At 42.8% G+C, this 18,937-nt stretch overlaps 1 protein-coding gene across 4 annotated transcripts; it reads right to left on the bottom strand.

Moving 5' to 3' along the window:
* Nucleotides 1–7,462: 7,462 nt before the first annotated feature.
* On the bottom strand, nucleotides 7,463–16,541 carry KPNA2 (karyopherin subunit alpha 2). Of its 4 annotated transcripts, none has more exons than XM_073883248.1 (12): nucleotides 16,414–16,538; nucleotides 15,952–16,013; nucleotides 14,999–15,096; nucleotides 14,712–14,849; nucleotides 12,747–12,835; nucleotides 11,677–11,945; nucleotides 11,319–11,413; nucleotides 10,952–11,215; nucleotides 10,519–10,752; nucleotides 10,080–10,262; nucleotides 8,403–8,552; nucleotides 7,463–7,797 (listed from the first exon to the last, which is right to left on the bottom strand). In XM_073883248.1, exons 3-12 carry the CDS (start codon nucleotides 15,071–15,073, stop codon nucleotides 7,705–7,707), a joined length of 1,590 nt encoding a protein of 529 aa, XP_073739349.1. In that variant the 5' UTR covers nucleotides 15,074–15,096; nucleotides 15,952–16,013; nucleotides 16,414–16,538; the 3' UTR covers nucleotides 7,463–7,704. The 4 variants fall into 4 exon arrangements, with proteins under 4 accessions (XP_073739349.1, XP_073739351.1, XP_025745728.1 ...); XM_073883250.1 differs by having other exon boundaries at nucleotides 14,999–15,026; nucleotides 16,414–16,537; XM_025889943.2 differs by lacking the exon at nucleotides 15,952–16,013 and having other exon boundaries at nucleotides 16,414–16,541.
* Nucleotides 16,542–18,937: the final 2,396 nt, after the last annotated feature.

Genomic DNA, 18,937 nt, shown 5'->3' with positions numbered 1-18,937 from the left:
CCTGACCTCTACCCACTTAGATGCCAGTAGCATCCCTCTCCCCAAGTTGAGACAATCAAGAAGGTCTCCAGACTGTCCAATATTCCCTCAGGGGGCAAAAATTGCCCTTGACTGGGACAGTGTTCCTTTAGATTTAAAAATAATAATAATAATAAGATTTATTTATTTATTTTAGAGAGAGAGAGCATGAGCTGTGGGAGAGGGAGAATCCTCCCACTGAGCGTAGAGCCCAGCACGGGGCTCGATCTCATGACCCTGAGATCATGACCTGAGCCAAAACCAAGAATCGGCCACTTAATCGACTGAGCCACCTAGGCGCCCCTAGACTAAAATTAATCCTAAGCTTGCTAATTTTCTTTTTGTTCACAATTACCTGAAATCTTGCTCAAAAGTCTAAACGACCCAGTTGGAACCCCAGTATCTGACCCCCACTGGAGGTGGCAAAAAGCAAGTGAAAGGGCAGTTAAGGACATGGTGTCTAACTTGCTTTCTCCTTGCACCTCCGGTGAGCTGAGGCGGTCAGCTTCCTCGCTCCCCTCGGTCTGCCCCTGTTGCTGTAGCTGCTGAGCAGGGCAGAAACGGCGGCTGGTCCACCGCAGAGCTGGCTGCATTTCAAAAACGGCTGGGAGCCCTCTCCGGGGGCTCTCCAAGCTTAATTAGTTCTCATTTGCAAAGTTCCTTACACAGCTCAGGCCAGGATGCTATGGGAAGTCCAAGTGACGAGGGTTTTCGCCACCCTCTTAAAAAGAACATTCCCGAGAGAAAGGGCTGCGAGAGCGAGAACAGAGCTTCTAGGAGGGAGCGTGTGGAGTCCTTGCGAAGTGCATTTGAGACCGTAGAGAAGGAGCGTAATACTTTCCAACTTTCTGGGCCTCCTCCTATTCTCTAGAGCAGGAAATTATGTAAAGTGTTTCCTGAACAGCTGAAGTATGTTAGAAACCTGCTAACATTCTCTACATTATCTCCAGGAAATAGATGCTGAAGAATTTCTTTGCAACAAGAAACTATGTGAGCTTTGCTGCCCATTTTCACCTGAATGGGATGGATACTCCCTCTGGGAAGGGAAGCCTATGATCTTCTTGGCTCATGTGGATGTCATGTCCTAAAGAACATACCCTGAAGAGAACACTTCTGGGGTGTGTGTGTGTGAGAGAGAGAGAGAGAGAACATGAAGAACTTTCTTTGCCAGGTAATTTAGCAATGTCAGTAATAGCTTGCTAGTTATCTACTCATCCTCACTTAATCTTCGGGTGGGGTAGGGATGAGGTCAACCTCTTGTTTTTGGAATCATTCTAGAACGCGCCACCAAAGGAAACTGATTAGCCGCATCCCTCCTCTAGAGACTTGCTCTCTCCAAGGCCCAAGCCCATAAATCTCCCAGGCTGGGGGTCCCCAGGCATCCCGCCCCGGCAGGCCGAGTGTAAGTGTCCCAAGCACATCCACCTCGGGATGTTGGTGGGGTCACGGTACCAGAGCCATCTGGGAGCCAGCTGTCCCCTGAGTCTCCTACGAGAAAGGGCAAGTGCCATCACCACCGCAGACATACCAGCGGGATTTCAGCTATTACCTCAGAGCCAGGAGCAAGGCCTAGAAAGGAAGCCAGCCCCCGACACAGACCTGCTGCTGCTGGTGAAGGCCAGGCAGGTTCCCTGCTTCCTAATGACAGTTCGCGACCATTGTCCCTGCGCCAGTGCGGCCTGGGATCCAACCCTTGGAAAGTGTGTGATATGCAGTCTGCGGGAACGACCAGGCGCCAAACGCGTCCTGTGGATACCGCCCACCCTCTGGGGCCGGCGGGGAAGCTGGACGGGAGGCCAGGGGGAGAACTACAAAGCCCTGCCTGCTATCTTCACTCCCCCGGGAGAGGTGCCACATTCTTACGCGCTTCATCATGCTTTTGGGAATGAATGTCAGCCCAATGCCATCAAATTTAGGGACAGCAGTTACAACTCCTGTCCAAACAGAGTCCTGTAGGGAAATCACAGCCAAGGTCATTGGTCTGAGGTCTGAAACTACCCCGTGAATGGGGCCGCTGTCTGGCCTCAGGCCGTAGAGCAGGCGACTCTTGATCTCAAGGTCATGAGTTTGAGCCCCACCTTGGGTGTAAAGATTAAGGAGAAAGGGGGGAGCCAAACCACCGTGTGAAGCGAACTCCGATGGTGACATTTAAAAAAGTGGGGGAAGGGCCTGGGTGGCTCAGTTGCTTAAGGGTCTGCCTTCAGCTCAGGTCATGACCTCAGGGTCCTGGGATCGAGACCCAAGTTGGGCTCCCTGCTCAGCGGGGAGTCTGCTTCTCCCTCTCCCTCTCTCTCAAGTAAATAAATAAAATCTTAAAAAAAAAAAAGTGCACTACAGAGTGTAGAAAGTAAATTGGAAAGATCTATACCTCAGGTCTATAGTATTTTTGAAGGTGGCTGCACCTCTGAGAACCTAATTTTCTTCAGGCTCTGAGCAACTTTTCCCAAAAAGCTCACAAGCACGTATTGCATACAATTTGGGGGGGTCCATGGGTCCCATTAAGGCCTATTCTGTATCTCAGGTCACTCAGGTTAAGGATTCCTATCGATGAAAAAAGGTAAAATTATATGGTGAGATTTTATTTTAATCTTTCTGGTATCCTGTAGTTTTAAATTTTTGACAATTAGTTACTATTTCTATAACCAGGAAACATTACCTTACAAAGTTACCAAAAAGAAAGAAAAGGAAAAAGCTTCATATTCACTAAATTAATGTTTCCCCAGGACAGAGACAACTGGTTGAGAGGATGGGCAGGAAGGGTACTGGGACAGTCACTAGTCACCTAAAACTCTGGTCTAAATCAGAGTTTGAGTCTACATGTTTTCCCACATTTCTCCCGTATTCCAACAGTCGTGCCCAAAAAATGGTATGTGTTGTTTTTGGGTTTTGGTGTGCGTTTTTTTTTGTTTTTTTGTAGCTACCATCAGAAACTACCATCTATATATCAGACCTTACTTCTCATTCAGTTTCAGTTAATTCAAAGCTTTCTTCTTCATCCAATCCTTCGTTTTCCCTTGTTTTTATGGGTAAGCTTCCAATATTTCTGCCTCAACCTGTTCAAGTTCTAAACATCAAGGCTTGTTCAGAGAAGAAAATACAGTTTTGTTTTGCTGCCTCAGTGCGTTCGAGGAGCTTCCCGTCACTGGGAAGGGCCCATCTGTTGTTTGTAGTGACAAGCTGCCAAGCAAACCATCGCCAAGCTGGACTTGGGTGGCTCAGGTGGCTGTTCTCACAGCCAGTGAGAAGTTCATTGAGGAGGTGCTCCCAACACTCCGTCTGCCAGAATTAAGAAGGGAAACGGTGGGTGCAGGAAGAGAACACAGAGCTCTCCCTGGGGAGGCTACAAGGGCCCCCCTCGGGTGGGAGGCACCGTTTGCAAAGCTAAGGCCAGCCTTTAAAAGGCCTGAGGGCTCACGAATCATTCTAATTTTTGGATTGAATCCTCTTGTTGAGTATAGAAACAAATCCCTGGGGGGCGTCTCGTGTTGGTGTACGGCTGTGAATGATGAGAAAAACAAAGAAGGGCGCCCAGCTGGCTCAGTCTATCGAGCATGTGACTCATCTCGGGGTTGTAAGTTCGAGCCCCACGCTGGGTGTAGAGATTACTTAAAAATAAAATCTTAGGGGCGCCTGGGAGGGTCAGTCAGTTGGGTGTCTGCCTTCGGCTCAGGTCATGATCCCAGGGTCCTGGGATCGAGCCCCGCATCAGGCTCCCTGCTCGGCGGGGAACCTGCTTCTCCCTCTCCCTCTGCCTGCTGCAACCGCTGCTGTCAAAGAAATAAAATCCTTAAAAAAAAAATTTTAAATAGGGCGCCTGGGTGGCTCAGTTGGTTAAGCAACTGCCTTCGGCTCAGGTCATGATCCTGGAGTCCCGGGATCGAGTCCCGCATCGGGCTCCCTGCTCAGCAGGGAGTCTGCTTCTCCCTCTGACCCTCTTCCCTCTCGTGCTCTCTCTCATTCTCTCTCTCTCTCAAATAAATAAATAAAATCTTTAAAAAAAATTTTAAATAAAATAAAATCTTAAAAAAGAGTAATAGTAAACTTAGCCTAGAAAGTAAAACCTGTCCTGTGGCTAGAATACTGAGATATCACTACTAATATAGTATTTACTATCTGTAGAGAACTTAATTTATACTAGGGATTGTGCTATTTTGATGACCCACAGGTCACTCAGAACATACAGAAGAGGCAGCATTTGAACTCAGGCAGAGCTGACTCCTAATGCCTAGTCCTTCCCACCGCAAATCCCAGAACTAGGGTGGGGAAGGGCATTCCCGGTTGTGAAAAGCCTGGGAGGAATGCACAGCTGATCAGTAGGAAAGGGTTTGACACATACAACTCCTACACAGCGTTAGGAAACTGTCCCAAATATTTAGGAGGAAAGAGGCGTTTATAAGACACCAGAATAATGCTTTCAAACTATGCCAGCAACATGCCATTTAACATACAAATGCTCAAAATTAAATTGCTCTTCTGCCCTCAAAAACAAAACAAAACAAAACCCTATTTAATAGCTTGAGTGTTTTTTTTATCATCTTTATTAGCTGAGGTTGTGAGACCTAACTCCGTGATGTTGCTATACACTTTTCACTACACGTTCCCTTGGGGGAGGACGCTACAGGATTTGGCCAGGTTTTGTTCATCCCAAATTAGGTCAACAGCCCAATCTCAAAAGAAAGCACCATTAATGACATGTTTCGAGGGCTTTCCAAATTCAGCCAGCTGGGTTTTGGCAAGCTCCAGCAGGGTAGAGGGAGGCAAGGAGTAGCCAGCTTCACTTTTCTTCATGGCCTTCCGAACTTGGGGTACTGTAATCTCACAAGCGTTCCGACTGCCCAACAAACTGAAGATTTTGCTCCTAGAACTATTGGTAAGATAAAAAGGAACATACCACTTTGGTGAACACCATTTTGGTTTTAATTGACCTGGTTCTTGGAAGCTCAAAAAAAAGCAATTCGAGGCCAAATGCTGAAGCAAAATCCCCCTTAACACCAAAGAGCTGCTATAACGAAATTATCCAGTTTTTATCTTTTCAGTGATGATGCAGCCACAGAAAGATTCGGGGTGAAGGAATAATCCAACCTAAAGAAACGGAATGTCCTACTTTATTCCAAAAACAGTAGCTTAATAGGATTTAAAGCTGATACAATTAGTAAGGTAAAGAATCAACACTTGGTGCAGTGTTTTAACACTGATGTTCAACCTCTAACCATAGCTTAACTCTAAGGATTTTTGCCACAAGCACAAGTGCTAGATTTTCCTTTGATATTTGCCTCATAAAAATTTAAGTGTTACCTTCCCACCCCTACTTACCTACTACTACAAACTAATACAAAACTGAAAGTTACGGGCAAAGGGAATTTATTAAAGTTTTAAAAGGGATTTAAAACTGGTAGGAGCTACAAAATGTGCATTAATAAAAGCTATCTAGACATTAACACTTTGGAACGAGGAAAAGGTTGGTGGCTGTATAGGAAACCAGCATGCTAAAAATGTTATCTAAGATATGAAAATGTATTTCTGGCCATCAGCTGTCTCCTGTCCATTACTTCACTACTGGCTCATGCTTTCCCTCTGAAAGTGACAGACCTGATGCTTCTTAAGCAGCATGTATTCGACTGGTCCCTCAGCCCACTAAGCCCACCTCTCCTACAACAAAAACCTCTGGTCTCCAGGTTTACTTCCATGTTTCTTCTCACATTCACGATGTCGGGGTCCGGCATCTAGACTTACCTTGGAGCAAGGGTAGGAAAAAAGGGCAGTGCAGCAAGTAGGTGGGACAGGAAGGGCAGTCTGTGCAGTTCTGTGACTTCTGCCTCCCCTTTATGGAAGCCTTTGTATACAACAAGCCGAGAAAACGACCAGGGCTCCCAACAGGACACCCTGAGCTCGGGAGGACCAGGTGTAACATGGCTCAGTGTTCCAAATTAAAAATTTGGCTGCAGGAGGTGTTTTAAATAAGCATTAGCCAAAGTATTCTCTATTTCTGCACCTAAACAAGCATTAAATATATATATCTCATAGTGGCCACTTTAAAAGCCTGTTATCTACAAAAGGCAAGATGTACTTAGGTGCAGACTGATGAGCTGAGGGGGTAAGAATATCCTTATGTTTATTCCCATGGAGACAAAGTAAACGGAAATCTGCATTATACTACTACTGACTTGCAAAACTAGCTTATTTTACGGAATGCAGTAGCCCTCTGTGGTCCCAACTCACTTTTTTTTTTTTGACAGAGACACAGCGAGAGTGGGAACACAAGGTGGGGAAGTGGGAGAGGGAGAAGCAGGCTTCCCGCCGAGCAGGGAGCCCGACGCAGGGCCGGAACCACGACGCGAACCAAAGGCAGACGTTTAACGACTGAGCCACCCAGGCGCCCCCCAACTCACTTTTAGTCTTCAACCCAAATGCCCACCTCCACCACCTCAGCTCTAGAACTTCTAGGGGGAAAACAAGCAGGCAAAGCTGTCCGACTTCAGCAGTGGAGGCTTGGCTCATTACTTTCCCACTCATCAACAGAGAAATGGATAGTAGTGCTTTTTAGGTGCGTTTCATTTGTCCTAAGACTTGTGGGGAACTTTGGTTAACCCTCCCTCTCTCTCCCCCAAATCCATTTCCTATACTGCTAATAGCATAACTATTCCTTAGTGGCTTTATACCTGGACTGTACAGAAAGTGCATACAGGGATGAAATTTTAAAGATACTTGGACCCCACCCCTTACCAATTAAACAGAACTTTTGGGTAAATCAACATACACCTTTGAAACGTTCAGCCTTGAAGTTTGGGAGGAATGAATTCTAACTGTAGCTCGAGGAGACTTGTGATTAAACTTTATATATAGGGCACCTGGGTGGCTCAGTTGGTTAAGCGACTGCTTTCGGCTCAGGTCATGATCCTGGAGTCCCGGGACTGAGTCCCACATCGGGCTTCCTGCTCAGCAGGGAGTCTGCTTCTCCCTCTGACCCTCTTCCCTCTCGTGCTCTCATTCTCTCTCAAATAAATAAAATCTTTAAAAAAATAAACTTTATATATATATGTACATATATATATGTATGTATTTATCCTGTCTCCCTGGCCAGTGAGATTTAAGGAGACTCTGGCTAAGGGCTTCTGGGAAATTTTGTTCATTATTCTATGCAAACTTCTGAAAAATTCTATTCTGACTGGTGTGTAGTGGATATGACATCTGGAAGTACCAACAGCCATGATTTACAAAGAATGGAAGCAGCCTAGAGCTAAGCCAGAACTCAGAAGTGAGCAGGACAAAAAGTTATCACCCTTGCATCCTTGATGACCTCACAAACCTGACATCAAACCATGTCTGCAACCAGAACCACACCTCTGGTTACTCACATTGGTTTGGGTCTGGTACCCTTCATCTGCAATCTTAAGAACTCCAAATTAGAAAGCAATACATAGGAACGGTGAAGTAAAGAAAAGAGTGGAATTTAATCTTTATTTACAGGACACTGCAAGAGAGGAGATTCTACATAGAAATAAGAAACCCACTGAGGAAGAGCTTCATACAGGTTGTACAGTTTGGAACTGGTCAAGTAGAGTTTTGTTGTAAAAAGTGCTACAATAACAAAACACATTTAAAAAGAGTTCTTAGTAGAGAAACAGTAAGACAAACTTCTACCAAACAGAGTACACAACAAACAACTTTCTGCCTCAGCTGTACAATCTAAAAGTTAAAAGTCCCGGGAGTGCCATCCTGAACTTGGAACGTATAGCCTTCAGAGGTAGTTTCTGGCACAACATTCTGATCTTCCTCTTCCTGGAAGTATTAAAAAACAAAACCAAACAATATAATTCCACAAACAGAGCACATTTCCAGGCAGCAGTCTGTCTAGACGTCTGTATTTATTCTTAAGGTCTTCATCTGCATATTACACCTTTAATGCTGAACCGTATTTCAATATTACAAATAGGGGAGGGAGAGCTGCTGAAACTTGCTAATTCTGGAGCGCCTTGGGAGAGGAAGATTCTGAAAGGGTGAAGGATGCTACCACGAGAGATTTACTTTCCCACCTGTCACTTTTCAGTAGGAAATGGGAAGGACGATGGCCTATTAGTAGGGTTGGCCCACTTCTCCATCAACTCCTACACAAACTTACTCTCAAGATATTCTTAATTCCCTAAGACTATTCATTCGAAAGTACACTGATTTTTTTTAATTTTAAAAATTTCTGGTTAAAGATTATATGATCATCAAGCCAAACATCTGAGGAGCAAATACATACATCACGTCCTACTCACACTGATATTTTGCCATATTTAACAAGGGCACAGGGCTCATTTAAAAAGTATAAGGAAAAAAAAGCTTAGGGGCTTGACGTTGTGTATTTTCCAAATTCTTGTTAACATTACCGTGTTACTCACCTCTACAGAGAAATACTTCTCAATCAAGTTTAATGAAGCTTTGTACACAGACTCATTTTCATGGTTTTGTAGAGCTTCAATTTTGTCCAAACCTCCACATTCTTCAATCATTATACTAAGTTTCTCAGTTTCACCTAGTTTCTCAGCAGCCTAAAAAAAAAATTCCAAGTTTACTGGAATTTACTGAATGTTCTATTTTAATGAAAATAATGTTTATGTTTGGGTACTGATGTACATCAGACAACCACTCGAAAAGTTCCTTCAACAACCCTATGAGATGGTTTTATCTCCAGTTTACATTTTTTTAAAGATTTTATTTATTTGAGAGAGAGCACAAGTGGGGTGAAGGAGAGAGGTAGAAGCAGACTCCCCACTGAGCAGGGAGCCCGATGTGGGGCTCCAACCCAGCACTCTGGGATCATGAGTCCCGGGATCACAACCAGAGCTGAAGGCAGACGCTTAACTGACTGAGCCACCCAGGCTCAGTTTACATTTTCTAAAAATTCAAGGTGATCAGATTTGTATTTGCTCTTAGCAGCTACTTCTGTAGCACTCAGCCAGATCTTACAGTAGTTCTCAATTATTTCTGTGCATCAAAATCACCTGGGCAACTTTAATGACACCATATCCAGGTTCAATTGGTCTATGATGAGAACAGAAAATTACTGTTTTATAAAAGCACCTGAGGGGCGCCTGGGTGGCTCAGTCAGTTAAGCATCTGACTCTTGGTTTCGGCTCAAGTCATGATTCTCAGGAGTCGTGGGACTGAGCCCCACACTGGGCTCTGCACTCGGTCTGCTGAGATTCTCTCTCCCTTTCCCACCCTCCCTGCCCCCCTTAACACATGGCTCTGTCTCATAAATGAATGAATGAGTAAATAAATAAATAAAATCTTTTTAAAAAAGCACCTCAGATAACACCAAAGTGTAGTCAAGGTAGAGAACCATCGTATAAGGGCAAAGATGGCCTAAAGTGTATAAAAACCAATTTCCCTGATTGGATTATTTGCTGATATCAAGAATTTACTAGGTATAAAAATGAAACTGTGGTTAGCCTTTTTTACAGTCCTCAAATTTTAGAATACATAAATATTCACAGATGAAATAACTTATATACTTCAAAATAATTAAATTTAGAGGGTTTAGGTAAGGGGAGAGTAGGAAAATAGGCCAAATGTTGACAAATTATTTATGCTGGGTGATGGATACACCAAGCATCATTATCCTAGACTCGACTGTTCTAGGTAAAATTTCCATATCAGAAGTTTATAAAGTCATTAGGTAGGACCTACCTACCTTCAACTACTGTGACAAGGTGTCACATGCTAGCATGCTCGGGTTAATTAGGAAGGGAACCAGAAGAAAAATAAAATTAGGTAACTTTAAGTCATCAAAATTTAATTGTACCAAAATTCAGTATGACATTGGAGAATTAAAGATTTTTGACAAAATAGATAGGATTGAATCCTGTCCACATATGGACTTGATTTCAATTCAGGTCACCCACTTGTCATCTCCTTTAATCTCTTATAATCCCTTGTCACGTCTTACTGAGAGTGTGCCCCACATAAACAGCCTAATTCTGTGGCCCTACTGAGTAACCTTAGCTGTCCTACCCTGAGTCTAAATATCATCAATTACCATCAAGCCCAAATTCAAATACTACCTTATGACTTACCTGAAAGATGTTTGAAATGGCATCCAGAATAACCAGAATAATTTTGGTGTCTTTTGCAGTCAAGAGGTTCATCAATGGTTCTATTATGCCACAATGAACGAGGTATACAATCTGTTCAACTGTCCCACCACTTGTATAGTTGGTCACAGCCCAGACAGCTTCCTTTTGTGTCTTAAAGTCTGCCTAATAAACATAAGAAAACAAGCTTACTTCAGAACGATTGTTAAAAATAAGATCCCAAAAGTACCGTTACAGAAAAACAAGGACTAAACTACTAACTGATTCCATCCAACTGTAAGTGAAAGAGGTTACTGGCCACTATTTAGAGAAGGACTTAGAACCCAACACTGGTACATGAAGAATCTTATCAAGCACAGCTCTACCAAATGTCCATCCATAAATACTAACATCCATTGGTTAAGTACTAAGACTTCATTACCTTAGAGAGAACACCAACGAGGAATGGGACTAATCCATGATTCACAACTTGCTGTATCTGGTCCTGGCGACCAGCTGTAATGTTTGACATTGTCCACGTAGCTTCCTTCTGAATATTAGTTTTGGGGTTCGTTAGGAGGCTGGGAAAAACAGCAAGTGCTCCTGCATCTATTACAACCTGAGTCTGTTCATCCGTCCCAGTAACGATATTTCCTATGGCTCTTAGTGCAGGAGTCTGAAAAGGAAAAAAAAAATGTTGATGCCAACGGTTAGCTTTTACTTTTTCCAACACTGCTCAAAAACTCTACACCCTAAATAAAGGTTTTGACAAGTCAGAGGCTCCTCATGGCCTAAAATAGGCAATGTGTCAACATCAGTATCAATTGACCATGCTTCTTATGGTTTATATTCTCAACGAAAAGTTAACAACTTACCACAATGGGCAATTCAGTAGCTCCTAGAAGCTTCACAAGCTGGGGCACAACTCCTGTTTTCACAACCATTTCAATCCGTTCATTTGGACCATCAGTAAGGTAGGAAATGGCCCAGCAGGTATCTGCCAATACTTCTGGATCATCATGATGCAGGAGACGAACTAAGGTAGGAAGAATCTGCTCAACAGCATCTAATGGGGGTGCAGGATTCTTGTTGCGACAAAGGTTTGAAAGTGTCCAAGTAAGGTTACGTAAGTAACCACACTGAGGGAAAAGAAAAATGCAATGAGAGGTCCCTCTATATTTTGAGGGGGTGGCAAAAATTAGAATCAAGAACTGAGTAACCTGACTTATGTTAGCAACTTACTGCTAAAGATGACATATCAGGAACTGCAAGGAGAGCCAATAGTGGGTCAACTGCACCATACTTGATAACCAAGTCTCGAAAAACTGAACCATCACCTAAAAAAAAAAAGTCAAGGTTAATCATAATCTACTTGTCTAGCACCATCAATGTCCAGTGACTGAGTGTACCAGTGTCCTAACACAAAGACAATACTCTCGGAAATTCCCTAACTTACTTAGATGCCACTAATACCCCTTTATAAGCACTAAAAGCAAGCAAGTTTAAATCTTAACACACAGGTGACTCTTACTTATGACAAGGCACTTCTCCCAACCTCAGTATGATTAGAGATAGTCAAAAGGATTTTAAATCCAAGTACCTGCAATGTTTCCTAGAGCCCATACAGCTTGTTCACTGATGTGGGCATGGGAAGATGCCAACAGAGAAATGAATGCTGGGATAGCACCTCCATCTACCACAGCCTTGGTCTGTTCTGACGTCCCAGAAGCAATGTTAGTGAGAGCCCAAGCAGATTCAAACTGAATGGGACTACAATCAGTTCTGCCCAAGAAGGACACAAATTTTGGAATCAAACCAGCCCGGATTATGTTGTCTATGGGGGGCTGTTTTTCCCTAGAAAGCAGTTTCCTAAGGATAAGCAGAAAGAGAAACAAAAGTTGAAGATGATTATCAAGAGAAGTTAACTTTAAAAATCAATTTAAAATGCAATTCAACTTGAGATAACCTTTTAAAGTAATGCACTAAATGTTGAAATTTCCTGGAATTTAAGAGGAGATGAACAGACTGGTTGCACGGTGCTGCCACACGTGGTGTCTTTAGTTACCTTTTCCCCAAAATTGAAATATTACCAATAATGTAAAATAACCTCCTCTCTGCATTCCCACAAACTACTTTAGATCTTGTCACTTTACAACTTTGACAATCTGACAGTTATACTACCGTTGTTAATTTGTTTCCCTAACTACTAGTGAGGTTAAGCATCTTTTCCTTCATCATTTGTCACTTGGATTTGTTTTTCAGCACACTGTCAAACTATCGAAATTATTAATTCTTTGTTATGGATGTCACAAATATTTGTATTTGATAGAAGGTAAGAGTAAATGCGCCATTCTAAATGAATGTGCAAATCCCACTTACTGAATAATTCCTCTTTCTCTGCCACCAATTTGAAATGCCACCAAAGTACAAAAAACTTTGTAACTTACTTAAAAAGCACACCAAAAGGTTATCACTGGGGTGGGCAGGACTTTAGGCAGCTGTGATTTATACAAAATCACAGTTTCACCTAAGGGAAGATTCTAATGAAAATAGGCCTATGGCAAACTTAACTTTTATTTTACCCATGCTATCTGTCTGTCTCTTTCCCACCAAAAAAATCCAAGAGGGCTGATATCTTAGGTTACCCATGCTTTGGGAGAAAAGACTTACCTAGCAGCTTGAGTAGCCTGGAGCTGGCTTTCCAAATTGTTGCTATTTATGCCTTTGACAATGTCATCAACAGACCAATTTACAGTGCCCTGCAAGGACAGTGGTATTAATTTCACAAATTATCATTTTTAACATTAAAATACAGACAATAAAATCCCTACTTGCCACTGTGAAGACATTTTTAGGTTTATAATCAGTTACTAAAAGTTTAGCCTTACATTTAATTTTGGCTATTAATTAAATATTCATTCTTTCACATGCAGAACAGTGCTCAAACTTGGTGTATGACTCACTGGAATCTCCAGTTATGGAGTATCATCCCAGTATTTTGTCACTAAAAGAAGAGACTATGAACAATTTAATAAATGAAATTAGAGCAGTTTGAAGGTTGTTCCTACATTAGTCTCAATCACTTGCATTCAGATATGCTGTTAGGGAGAAAGGGATGGAGTTATGTAGGCAACGTGCTGGGGATTTTCGTATCTAAGCTTATAATCTCTGCATTTCCACAGTACAGTGCTACAAAAATGTTTCATGTTGTAATCACAGTAGAAGGGTTTGAGAATCAGTGCTACAGTTAACTCAAAAAGATAGCATCCCTCTTTCTGTAGCTTACAACTTAACAAGGAAAATGTGAAAAACAGATAACCATAAAACAAATGGTGAATATTCATGTTATGTTAGCATTTACTCTCCATCTTAGTGCACAGCTGGGATGCTATGGGAACCCTGAAAAGGGAACATTTTTCCTGCTAGGTTGACCAAGGAGTGCTATAAGAATATAGGATTTGACTATAGTACTCTAGAAATAGCACATAGGTACTATTTGGTGGGGAAAAAAAAATTGAGGCACTAAAGATTCCCAGTATCTTTGAAAGATAAAAAATAAATTGAAAATCTAAGATTGATCTAATTTACACACACACAAAATTTTTTTCTAAGAATACGGATTTAAAACTACCAAAGTTTTTAAACAGAGAAAGAAGAGGTCTAAAGCAGTATTTTAAGACTATGTTTAGGTAAGTATTATGTGGCATAGAATGAAGGGAAAGATAAATTAGAAGACCACTGAAAATATTTCAGGAGGAAAAAAATCTGAACAAAGCTGGTGAAAAGTACAAAAAACAGGAACACCCAAAAAAAAGGCAGAAAGTGATTGGTTCTAGACACACTAACTTTCAGTTAACATTGGACTGGCCAGTCAAGGTACTGAGGTGGGTGGAAATGCAGGGAAACCTGAAGGGAGTTCAGAGCTAAAGGAGACCTTGGAATCAGCTTCAGTAGATTAGGGAGAGTGGGTAGAAAAGGAGACAACCCAACAGAATTCCTGACTGGGAGCAGAAAAAAAGATCTTCACAGAGTTGACAGTTAAAACCATTAGGCTAAGTGATCCCGGAGTCCCGAGATCGAGTCCCGCATCGGGCTCCCTGCTCAGCGAAGAGCCTGCTTCTCCCTCTAACCTTCCCCCGCTCATGTACTCACTCTCTCTCTCTCTCTCATTCTCACTCTCTCAAAATAAATAAATAAATCTTTAAGGGCACCTGGGTGGCTCAGTTGGTTAAGCGACTGCCTTCGGCTCAGGTCATGATCCTGGAGTCCCGGGATCGAGTCCCACATCGGGCTCCCTGCTCAGCCGGGAGTCTGCTTCTCCCTCGGACCCTCCCCCCTCTCATGCTCTCTCTCTATCTCATTCTCTCTCAAATAAATAAATAAAATCTTAAAAAAAAAACTTAATAAAAAAAAACCATTAGGCTAAGAATGTTATTTAAATTTCTTTCTTTTTTTAAGTAGGCTCCATACCCAGTGTGGAGCCCAATGCGAGGCTCATGTCACAAGCCTGAGACCAAGACCTGATGCTTAAGCCACTGAGCCACCCAGAAGCCCCTTACTATTTAAATTTCTAAGAAAATCACCATATTGATTTTGTGGGTTTGCCGTAATTCATAATCTAAAATATATATTTACCTGGTTGTTGCGGTTTTCCTGTAGTGGAGAGGTAGCGTCATCAGGAAACGAGCTTACGTTTCTCCTTTTCAGCATCTGGTCATCCTTCTTAGCTTTCCTTAGCTCCACATTAACTTCTATTCGGCGCCGCCTCATTTCCTTGGAAAAAGATAAACCACTTCACCTACTGTTATCAGTTTTTGTTGCGAAGTGAGGACATTTATTTCAAATTTCCTCAAAGTTCTGATCCCTTCCCAAATACCTTTCCATTTACAAAATACCACAGGAAAGCAACAGAAGGTACTCACTGTACTGTCTTTCCCCTTGTTCTTGAATCTGTTAAGGCGAGCAGCTGGTGAATTAGCATTCTCGTTGGTGGACATGGTTATGAGACAAAGGGAGAAAGCTGTTAAGATGGAGAGAAAAAAATTCCCCTTTTATCATTTTGCTTTGTCAATAAGAAGAGCGTTATAGAATTATCAAATACTGCATCCACACTTGTATATTAGAGGAGCAACTTCCTTTTTCCACACTATGAAATAGTGAACTGGCCAAACAGTATTAGTCCCCTCCCCTCTGAAGGGCTGAGACTTCCTGGAGCAGTGCTGTCCATCAGAAATAGAAAGCAAGTTGTATAAATTTAAATATCCTAGCAACCACATTTTTCAAAGCAGCAAAAAGAAATGAGTGAAATTAATTTTAATCTCTTTTATTTAACCCAACACATCCAATATGTTCTCATTGCAACGTTATAATATTTCGAGCTTTTGAGATATTTTACACTTTTTTCATCCTAATTCTCCAAAATCCTGTGTGTACTTTAGGCTTACAGCAGATCCCAACCGGACTAGCCACATCAGCCTGGTGACTACCATACTGGACAATGCAACTGGACTATTTCAATTAAATAGTTAACTGAAGGCAAAATAGGGGAACTAGCTCACAGTTAAAACCTATGTCCTACGGGCAATAAATCCATATCCTGGAGGCTCTCTCTATTGTCTTTAAATGGCCAAAATAGGTACATTCTCCACACTTGAAAACTTAATATCTGGCTCATCATCACATTATGGAGTCTTCGATAACATTCCGTGTCAACACTGAAAACTCGAGACACAGTTCTGCATCCTCAGCATCTCGCAAACATTTTCATTTCCAGAAATTTCGAGTGAATGCACTTAATTAGGCTGATATCAACTGTGCTTCATTCAGACTTTAAGACCGATAGCCGAAAGAGGACAAAAGTACAAATCCTCCTTACAATTTGTTATCTTTCGTTCGGTGATGTTCTTTTCCGACGCTGTGTCACAGCCAGCCCTGGGCCTACGTGTTAAGAGACAGTTCTTCCAACTGCCACCCCCATCTCCAGGCCCTTCCCCTGCCCCCCACCCGGGAAGATGCAGCGGGGAACCGGCGGAGGAGGGGCGAGAGGCGCTGGGCCACCTCCCGGGACTCTCGCCCTCGGGCCTCATTGATTTTCCCCGCCGCGACGCGCCAGAGGTCTAGCCGCGGTTCGCAGAGCCGCGGCGCCCTAAAACCCAAGCACTCGCACCGCGAAACAGCCGCCTTGTCAACGAACGACGCCCCTGGGGCCTCGTCCACGAAGGAGGCCAGAGCCAGGTCGGGCGTGTACTCCCGGCCTCCCCTCCCGCCACCCGCAAGCGGAGGGCGGCCTGCACATCTGCCGTTATCACTCGGGCCAGGCTCCGGCCTGAGCTCGTACCTACACAGCCGGCTCAGGCTTCCACAGGAGGCGGTCCGGGGCGCGCAAGCCGCAGGACAGCTGCCCTCAAAACGTCCACCACGGATCACCCCAAAGACGGTGTGGCTCGTGCAGCCGGCCGGCGCGATTTAAATTTCCCGGTGTCCCCGCATTCCGATTGGCTGGTTCGAGCCTACGCTGCGCTCCCATTGGCGGATTTAAAAAACACGTTAAATTGGGGGGGGTCATAGGGCGAAGAAGAGACGATAGCATCGCGAGATATGGGAGCGGCCGGGCAATCCCAGAGCGCTTTGCAGTTGGGTGAAGAAAGACTCCAGATCCCGGCATGCAGCGGGCCAGTTCTCAGCCCCACCTTGGCCCGAACCCCAGCGCTTCTGCAGAGGGTTTATGCCAGGGAGGTCGCTCGCAGGTCGTTTGCCTGTGCATCTGCTTTAACAAAAGCACCACAGCTGATTTCCAAAATAATTCTCTTTAAAAATCTTGATATAGAGGAGGCGGGCTAAAAAAAATTTTTAATATAGAAATATATTGCTTTGAGTTTTTTCCTTGATAGGACACAGTAGGAACTTAGCAGGGGTTTCTGGCTATTATTGAAGGAAGAGATAAGGCAGGTTTGTGTTGCATTTTTTAGTTGTTTTATTTTTTTCAACCTTTGTCATAAAAGACTGCATAGAAGTCACAAATCTGGTAACAAAAGTTTTCTTATGCCTGTTTCTCCAGACACTCTTATTTTTAAATACTTCCAAATACAGAAGAACTGCGAATCTTTACCCAGATTTGCCAAATGTTAACATTTGTGTGTGCATGTAAAAGTAACATGTAAAAACCATACATACACATATATATACATATATATATACACTTTCAAACCAATTGAGAGTAAGTTTCAGAAATTCTGTCCCTTAACCACTAAATACTTCAGTGTGTATCTTCTGATGACATTCTCTTATATGACCACACCGCAATCATCAAATTCAGGACAAATGAACTTTTTTGTTTTGTTTAAGGATGTTTTTAAGGTTTTATTTATACTTGAGAGAGCACAGAGGGAGAGGGAGAAGCAGACCCCAGCTGAAGCCGGGAGCCCAATGCAGCGCTCAATCCCAGGACCCTGGGATCATGACCTGAGCTGAAGGCAGACGCTTAACCGATTGAGCCACCCAGGTGCCCCTTTAAGGATTTTTTTTTTTAAGGTTTTTTGTGTTTGTTTGTTTTTTAAGTAATCTACACCCATTGTGGGGCTCAAACTCATGACCCGAGATAAAGAGTTGCATGCTCTATTGATCGAGCCAGCCAGGGACCCCAAGACAACTGAATTTTGATGCTATTATTTATTATATAGTCTGTATTCAAGTTTTGCCAATTGCTCCAATATGTTTCTATGCTGTATTGTACACTTTTCTGAATAAAATGTTTGCATTTTCTTGCATCACAAATGGTTATCAGAGCATCAGATTTAAAGATGTTTGTTTTCTCTCTGCAATTTTTCTGTATTCTAAAAAGGGTATTTTTAGAAACATTGTATTAGTTTATTACTATAAATAAATTCAAACATTGAACTTTGTTCATTATTGTAGACATTTTTGTCAGCCCCACTCACTGTGTAGCAGCAAAGGGGTTCATTGGCAGCTGATTCTACTCCCACCTCCTCAGTCAGTATAATCCAATCCCCCTAAGTGCAAAAATGTGGAAAGAATTCACCCCTAAACCAGTCATTGCAAGGGATTCTCTTGGCTACTGTGAATGGTTCAGGGAGGCATATGACCTAAATTCATTCAGCTGGGAAGCCTATGCCTTTTGTTTAATGACTGGAGATAGGAAAGCAGGCTGTGTTCTTCTGGACTGGGGGATGTGAGTCCTAGAAATTTGAATAGGACAATTGTAGAGAAACCATGAAAGCTCTGATCAAAAGCCTGCCCTACCTCTGAAAGTTGCAATTACATAACTTTGCAATTATGTCACCCAATACACTTCCTTTGTTGCTTAAGCTAGTTATATTGGGTTTTCTTCTGCTTGAAAATATGGAGTACCATGTGCCCCAGAAGTGTTCTAAGTGTTTTACATATATTAATACATCTAATCTTCACAACTCTGTGTTGTAGTATTATTAATCTACCTGCACCATTTCACAGAAGAGAAGACTGAATTAGGAGTGGTTAAGGAGCTTGTCCAGGTTCACACAGCCAGTAAATGGCAGACAGGATTCAGACCCAGGCTGCCATGCTATTCTGTACTCTCACCTGAAAACAACCTGAAACAGAAATATGATGTCCAAAGTGAAAGTTGCCTTTGAAAGATACAATGTCATCCTGGGGGTACCATACATCCTCTACTCTTAACTATTATAGTTTGGATGGAGATTCAGGAGAGGACCTTGTATGGCCTAGGCCAATCAGTACATTCCATCCCCAGGCCCCAGGGAATGGTTTGGTGAAGATGTAACACAATGCAATAAATGTTTACTGAGGCCTTTGGGTGTGAGATATCCTCTCTCTTCCATAGGACTGCGTGTGCTGGTGGCATG

The sequence above is a fragment of the Callorhinus ursinus genome, unplaced genomic scaffold, assembly GCF_003265705.2.
Source record: "Callorhinus ursinus isolate GAN/ISIS: 27379988/994484 unplaced genomic scaffold, GSC_fseal_2.0 scaffold50, whole genome shotgun sequence".
Taxonomy (NCBI): domain Eukaryota; kingdom Metazoa; phylum Chordata; class Mammalia; order Carnivora; family Otariidae; genus Callorhinus; species Callorhinus ursinus.
This window is presented reverse-complemented; position numbering and strand designations above follow the sequence as displayed.

Bases quoted from the DNA above. Each gene is read 5' to 3' on its own strand.
- KPNA2 (XM_025889943.2), bottom strand. From the start codon at position 15,073: ATGTCCACCAACGAGAATGCTAATTCACCAGCTGCTCGCCTTAACAGA. The intron at 10,263-10,518 runs GTAATGAAGTCT...TATGTTTATTAG, and splicing joins TCGTTGGTGTTCTCTCTAAG to GCAGACTTTAAGACACAAAA. The intron at 7,798-8,402 runs GTGAGTAACACG...TAATACTTCCAG, and splicing joins AGAAGTATTTCTCTGTAGAG to GAAGAGGAAGATCAGAATGT.